The sequence below is a fragment of the Sphaeroforma arctica genome (assembly GCF_001186125.1).
Source record: "Sphaeroforma arctica JP610 unplaced genomic scaffold supercont1.696, whole genome shotgun sequence".
In the NCBI taxonomy this organism is placed as follows: Eukaryota; class Ichthyosporea; order Ichthyophonida; genus Sphaeroforma; species Sphaeroforma arctica.
The window spans coordinates 21,247-28,746 of NW_014039862.1; the positions used below are offsets into that span (position 1 = coordinate 21,247).

Below are 7,500 nucleotides of genomic sequence, written 5' to 3' on the forward strand. Positions count from 1 at the left end.
GGGGGGGGTGAGCTCTTTCCTCTTTTCTCTTCTATAGTCGGGGCTAGACTCAACCACTTTTTTTCTTCATATGTAGGCAAATGGATGACGCGCCATTGATAGAATATGAGTAGCGATACAAGTTGCGATATCAGCAGAGTATAATTAGAATGCCTATTCCGTACGTCGTACGATATTCAAAGCGGAAAGTTTTCCCATAGATACAAATGTTCAATTCAATACCTAAAAAGCATCTGTTTAGTATGTGCTTTATACAGCGAATCTTGACATGCTCAAACGCACCCCTATATCCACTGAGGCTGTTCCTAGGGTGTACCTATAGCACAATTTTAAATTGTAGGGTGCGAAGTGGAAAGAGCTCAGCCCAAAAAACAAAGAAGAGGGGAAGGGAAAAGGGGACGGACTTGGAACCACTTAATACAAGACGCTGCAGCCCTCAAATCACCCTCCAACAATCAAATCCGCGATCTTGTGGATTATAGAAAGTAAGTTCGGATTTTTTGTGTCAAACAATTCGACAACAAGGGCGTCTCGGCCTCTCTTCAGCGTTCATCGTATTGTACTTCTCTGCCGGCAAGTATAAATATTTTGATTTGTAACTGAGTAATGATCTGGCACTAGCGAGAAGACAGACAGAAACTGGGTAGCTGTAAACTCGTTAATAGAATATATTCTAGTTCTATATCGGCTCTACACTGTATAAATCAGACAAATATATTATTGGCCGGCTGGACCGCTTACGTTTCCGAAAATAGTGAGAATGTTAATTAATGATTCATTTGGTAACCAAAAACACCCTCGACAATCTGTAAAATATGTTTTGTATGAGTTCACTTAACCGTAACCTTTCCCTGATTATAGCGTGCCCACGTACATACTGATTATAGAAACCTCCTTTGTGTTACTTCATATAGCTATTGACCCTCTTCGCTAATGGGTTCAAAGTTCATAGTCAAGAACCGCAATATCTACGGAACACCGTACGATCTGGAGTATGAGATGGCAAATACCGCGATACATTGACCAAGTATACTACGAGCCAAAGTCGGATCGAGAACACCATTATTTAATTCCTTCTAGCTTCCAGTTCCTCAACTGTCATAGATTTTCCAGGCGTATTCATATCCAAATGTAAGGGCGGCAAATTGGTAGGAACCGAGGCCTGACTGAACAGCTGAGATAAGTTCACCGGTTGCGGCATGGGGTGTTGCAGCTGACCTTGCAGATGTGGTGCTTGGGATGGGTGTTGATTGTACATTGGCTGTGGTGGTTGCTTTGGCCCGTACATGCCATACGAATGTTGCGGGGAACCGTGTTGTTGCATATGCTGTGGCGGCTGCATATGTGGCTGTCCTATTCCAGGCGGTGGGGCGGGCATGTGTTGTGGGTACATGGGTTGGCCCCAATGCCCTCCTGTGGGCTGGCCCTGTGTAATTCAAGAATAGAAGAAATGTGTGAGTATTGATACTTTGATAAAGGTCACTTAGATGGATCGGACACCGGAATCCGGTTCATGGGGCCACACCAAGGCTGATATTTTTTTCTCGGCATTATGTAACCAAGGTTTTTCTTTTCTTTGTTAAACCGTAAAGATTGATGCTGTATTTTATCAGAAGAGTAGCAAGGTCGGCATCGCGTGGCGCTTTAAAAAATTGGCTCATGTGATAAATAATCATCAGCAAGACCTGCATATATAGCAGGTCAATGTGCGTAACTGTGTAATTGGTCATAAAAATGGTCCGGCCAACTGCACAATGGCACGTATTCTATATAGGTGGAAAGCGGGATGTGGTACGGGTTGGCAAAGATATACAATACCCGATTAGGCGGGCCTTGGGCAACGGAGGTCATAGGCTGGTCGGGCGATGAAGGACGGTTAGGGGACAATGGATTATCCATGGTAGGTGTGAGAGGAGCGCTTGCTTTTGGAGTCGTCGGAGTATTCGCTCTGGAGTTTGAATTCACATCAGTGGCCACTGACTTTTTCTTCTTTGCTTTGAGCACAGACGTGGGCATGAAGCCGCCCATTTTGCGTGGTCCCTGCTGCATGGGTGGCATGCCTGGTGGGGGTGGCATTCCATATGGTGGTTGGCCGTAGCCCATCTGCTGCGGTGGGTAATGATTGTACTGGTGTTGTGGCGGTGCATTGTTGTAACAGCCTTGCATAGGCTGTTGGCCCATCTGCTGTTGGTTGTTGTTGTGGTACGGCCCTCCATAGTATGGTTGCTGCATTTGCGGCGGATGCTGCATATTGTGGTGCATGTTTGACGGGTGACTCCCATAGCCCATGGGTTGCTGCTGCTGCTGCATAGCTGATTGCGGTTGGTTCTGGCGCTGTTGCATTTCTTGGAAATTTGCCGTCTGTTCGGTATCTCCAGTCTCCCCTGCATTTGTGGGTGGTCGCGTGTCTCCCATTGGCGACTGCTGAGTATTCATTGGGTACTGCTGTGCACCCATCGTCTGTTGTTGAGTGTTCGTGGATTGCTGATGTTTGTTTCCCATAGGCTGCTGCTGAGCATCTGCGTGTTGCGGCTGGCGGGTGTGCTCATCGGTTGGCTGTGTGTTATTAGGAATATGCAATTGGGTAGAATTGGACGCGTAGTCATTTTGTTGACTATCAGGTAAGCCCTGGAGCGAATTCTGCTGAGGTAAGCCATGACCGACACTTAGCATGTCGTAGGGTCTCGACAGATGCTCTGAATTCAATTGCTCCCCTCTATTCATGTGGTCTGGTGATCTCTGGGTATGCCCCATGTTGATCGCCGCTGGAACAGCAAATGACGATGCTGGCTTGGGACTTGTGTGTGGATGTGGTGAAGTAAAACTTTCCGCTCGGTTGTTGGGGCCGGCATTTGCCGCCCTGGATGCGGCGCCTACTGAGCTCATGATTGAATCGAAAGTCACGGGAATACCACGCGGTACACTCGAAAGTCCCGGCGGCGTCATTGCGAGTCCTGGTGGTGTCCCGGGAAGCCCCGGGGGACCTAACGAAACAGAGAGGAGTGGATAGGAGGAGGTCGCATTAGAGTCAACGCGATTAACAACGAATGATTTACGGCATTGATGACAAGAAACCAACAATACACGGATTGGCAGAAACTGGGGTACGTTATTGGTGACTGGATTGGTATAACGCTTTGTATGGCATGGGAATGCAAGATTGCCGGCAAATTGATACCCAGAGAGTTAATACCAGTCACTAGCATAGCTTAAGTTGCAAAGACTGAGAAAAGAAGTTTCGCATTTCAATTTCTGATTGGCCAAACGTAGAGTGAATCTGCACGTGATAAGTAAAACATGAACCAGAAGTGTATTTCTATATACCCGCCGAAGTGTGAGACGCAGACATAGGAGGGCCGTAGGGTGCGTTTGGAGAATGCATGGGTGGCATGGGCGGCATGGGCTGTGACGTGTTGTTGGGGTCGACGCTGAAGAAGCGACTGAATTTGGATAGCCCTGGCGGTTCCGACTGAACGGGCACATGATTTTCGACGCCACCATCCAAAGTAGATGTGCTTGTCGTGATCGTGCCTGCACGGGAGGGAATGTGTACAATTGTAGCTAGGATTCGAGCGATTAACTTTAAATATCGTGAATGCATATGAAAACACATATACTCATTATGGGAAGTCGCAGATATCATAAATCCCTCTGACTTATATTGTACGAGAGAAACATAATGGTAAACTCGAAAGCTCTCAGTATAAACACAAGCAGCCGACACACAGCGAATTGACTTGAGCATTCTGGGCCTTCCCATGTCAGTCGGTTTTTAATCATACGACACAGAAACCTCAAATTATTATCACTATCTACTGGCATGCGTTGCGCAAAGAAAATATACTAAATTCAGATTCATACGATACGCTGACTAACATTGAGATTTAAAATAAATAAATACGCTGACAAGATGTCAGAGTAGGAGCAAGATATGACAGTGCGGAGAATACCTGCCCGTTCGTGAATAAATACCTGACTCTGCGGTTGTGCCCTCGGCCCCAGTCTTATTTTCATCTCCAAAAAATCTCGAGAAGCGTGAACCAGACGAAGCACTATTTATTGATGACTGGGATGTAGTGATTTCTTTCTTCTGACCAGCTTCAGACTCCTCGATGTTTTCTTCACCTCGTGATTCTTTCTTCAGAGTCTTGCTGGACGCATCTAATATGTAACGGAGAAAATGAGCGATGTTTCCGATTTAGAGTGTGCGTTGGAGATCGTAAGACTGCGACCACAGCATGTCTAGTAACAGCAACGATCAAACAGTCCACATTCGGTATAGCGTAGATGCAGAGGGGAAGTTATCGTACTGGCGTATTGCGACATATCAAAATCAGACGTTGTTCGAAAACTTCACTTACCACCAGACGTATCTGCGGCTTTGGTGGCTTTCTGATCCTTGCCCTTCTGATTGGCCCTCTCTTCCGCAATCAGATCACGCTGCGGCATGACCATATCTCCTTCCGCTTCGTCATCCATCCATGACGGTTGATTGGACTGGTGCCTAGCGATTGAACCAAAAACAATGCATTGAAATATCGAACAAATATAGAACCTCCAGTCGAAGTCCTTATACATATCAGCTAAACAAATAGAAAATGATCGCCCCAGTGACGGTGCCTGTTCAGCCTACATCGTGTGCAAGAAAAGTGTAGATCATATTAGGCACACTAATCTGACACATTAGCCGAGAGGCTCAGCAAGGAGGCGTCAGTGCTTGGGCTTTTTGCATTGGGACGCAATACCTTGATCGTTCGCCGTAAGACCTCTCCTGACGGCCATGTTTGCCGAATTGATCGCTTTTGGAGTCGCGAGGGTTGCGCTTATTTCTGTCGGAGCGGTCTCGCGAGTCCTTATCCCTACCATCCCTGTCGTATGTCTTGGTGTCTCTGTCATGTGATTTGTTCGTATATGATTCCTCGAATAAATCGCGCTCGCCATTCTTTGACACTCCCGCGTTTGACGATCCCCCTAGAAACCCGTTTCCAGAATCTATTGTTCATTGTATGGAATTCTCTACATTAGAATCCGCACAGAATCTGCATGTGCTATATTCTACAGACTTCTGCGGACTATGGACATCACTCACTTATTCATACTTATTCAGATTAATGTGCTATATTCTACAGACTTCTGCGGACTATGGACATCACTCACTTATTCATACTTATTCAGATTAATGTGTAATATTAGACAGACTTCAACTATGGACATCACTCACTTATTCATACTTATTCGGATTAATGTAATATTATACAGACTTCCACTGTGGACATCACTCACTTATTCATACTTATTCAGATTAATGTGTAATATTATACAGACTTCCACTATGGACATCGCTCACTTATTCATACACATAGATGTGGAGTTATGCGTGAAATTGGACAGAGCTGACACTACATAGGCAGCATAAGCCAGAGCACAGGATCAATACTCCCTAAGAAGACGTAGTACCACATCAAACGAATACTCAAATAGTTCAAATGTGGCAACTCTGCAACAGTGACAGGAAATGGGCAATCGTCAATTCTCAACCTTCCGACGATCACCATTTCTAATGTAAACAAAATCCGCGAAGAGTCGTAGCCACAAGCGCAACCGTTGATGCAGATAACTTACTTGCGTTTTGACTTTGGGACCGTAACAGCGTTGCCCGCGAAGAGTCCGATGTACTGTTTATGTGACTGCCGCGTCCTCTCGCTTTCTGAGAATAATACGACCACATTCAGGTTCATAAGAAATATTTCACAATGTTTGAGCCGGTTTGAAATCCTTAGCTAAGCCAACAGACTACAAAACTTAAAAAACACACACACATGCGTTGATTTAAGTTTCCGTCTCATATATACCTCACGTAACGCCAGCTCACTTAAATGCCTTTGGTTGGAGAATCAACCGTATTCATTTGTCGCATATGCCTAGAGAGTGATCATGGTACTTGCACTGTTTCCGGGTGATGGTAGTCAGGTATAGTATGTAGACCATCCCCACCGTTTCCACATTCAGCTACGCGAGTAATTGCACACACCTGTTCACCAAAGAACGGTTTAAGTTCTCGGGCGCCATCATCTTTGGTATCCGCGTCATTCGAGGCATACTTGGTTCTGCGCTGGCTAGTGAATCCATCGTCATCCGTGTCACGCTGACCCTTGGCCCATAGTTTCTTACTGTTGTCGGTGCTGCTAGCCGATGTCATGCGGTGAGTTCTGTATGATATTGCATCAAATAACTTGGTCTGAAATGTTTGTTATAGATCGCTTAGATTCCATTACTTCCAGCATAGGTATACGTATTCAAGAATGCCATTGCTGAAACACACAGGCCTTGCCAAAATATAACATCAGTGTGCACGTTAGCTCTATGTTCATGTATTAAGCACTGATATTGAGAGACAGACAAATTGAGCTAGAAGCCATTAAAAACCCATAGAAGGCTGTCAGCATACACACAAGAATTGATTGATAATTCTTCACACCAAGTGCGGACAGCACGACCAGGTGACTTCATGAACTACCTCACGGTAAGAACATTTCTAAAAACATTTCACCTAAAAAGAAATGAAGCAAAAATTCAAGAATAAGGACTGACGGACATTCACTTCATAGGGATACGCCTGAGCTGACAAATATATAATACTAATCACTACAGGAAATATTTAGTTCTGCCGATTAATAGTGGCAAATATATTTTAGTTCTACTGATTTATAGTGATAAATATATAGTATAACTCTACTGATTCATAGTGACATATTTTTTTTACTGATTTATAGCGATTAATATATGGCCCTACTGATTGATATGGATGACTATATAGGTCTACCGAGTAATAGTGACAAATATATATTATAGTTCTACTGATTGATAGTGATAAATATATAGCTCTATTAGTGATGTATATATGGCGCTACTGATTGATAGTGATAAACATATAGTTATACTATGAATAGTGACAAATATAATGATCTACTGATCAGGAGTGATAAATATATAGTTCAACTGATTATATGTGATGAATATAAAGTCCTGCTGATTTCACAATTGCGACACACAACAATTGAACTACCTGTCCTGGCCCCCGGTGGCGTCGTGTGAACTACCCATCTCCGGATTGACGAACGAGACCTTGCCATTCTCATCTCTGTCGCAGCAAGTGAGCATAATAAGTGTTTGTAGTAATACAAGTACCTTGGCTACTTTCAGGTCTGCGATGAGTACGAGGGTAGGTAACACAGCTTGATGCAACTCTGATCGAGCATGAGAAACTGATTGGGGCAAAGAGAATTTACATATATTACACTCAGCTCGAAAAACGCAAGCACGAACAATCACTACACACTCACTATGTGAGTGTTGACCACAAAAATTAAACTCTTCAGGAAGAGCACAAGAGCGGTTGCGGGTATGTGTCAGCTAAGCTACGCCGACCAGCTAATGTAAACGATGACTGTACTCACCGCTGGAAGAGATCCAGTTTCAGAGTCACCTTGCACAGAGGGG

The 7,500-nt window shown here is 44.5% G+C and overlaps 1 protein-coding gene across 1 annotated transcript in view; it reads right to left on the reverse strand.

Moving 5' to 3' along the window:
• Window positions 1–987: 987 nt before the first annotated feature.
• Window positions 988–7,500, reverse strand: part of SARC_08096 (hypothetical protein) — a gene marked incomplete at its 5' end in the record, with an annotated part of 6,626 nt that continues 113 nt past the window's right edge. Inside the window, 10 exons of the mRNA XM_014297937.1 lie at window positions 988–1,426; window positions 1,819–2,984; window positions 3,325–3,531; window positions 3,973–4,161; window positions 4,362–4,504; window positions 4,746–4,992; window positions 5,623–5,707; window positions 6,032–6,209; window positions 7,067–7,141; window positions 7,458–7,500. The exon at window positions 7,458–7,500 is cut by the window's right edge and continues 113 nt beyond it. Coding sequence (XP_014153412.1) covers window positions 1,067–1,426; window positions 1,819–2,984; window positions 3,325–3,531; window positions 3,973–4,161; window positions 4,362–4,504; window positions 4,746–4,992; window positions 5,623–5,707; window positions 6,032–6,209; window positions 7,067–7,141; window positions 7,458–7,500 — 2,693 coding nt within the window. The remainder of the gene's footprint in view (window positions 1,427–1,818; window positions 2,985–3,324; window positions 3,532–3,972; window positions 4,162–4,361; window positions 4,505–4,745; window positions 4,993–5,622; window positions 5,708–6,031; window positions 6,210–7,066; window positions 7,142–7,457) is intronic.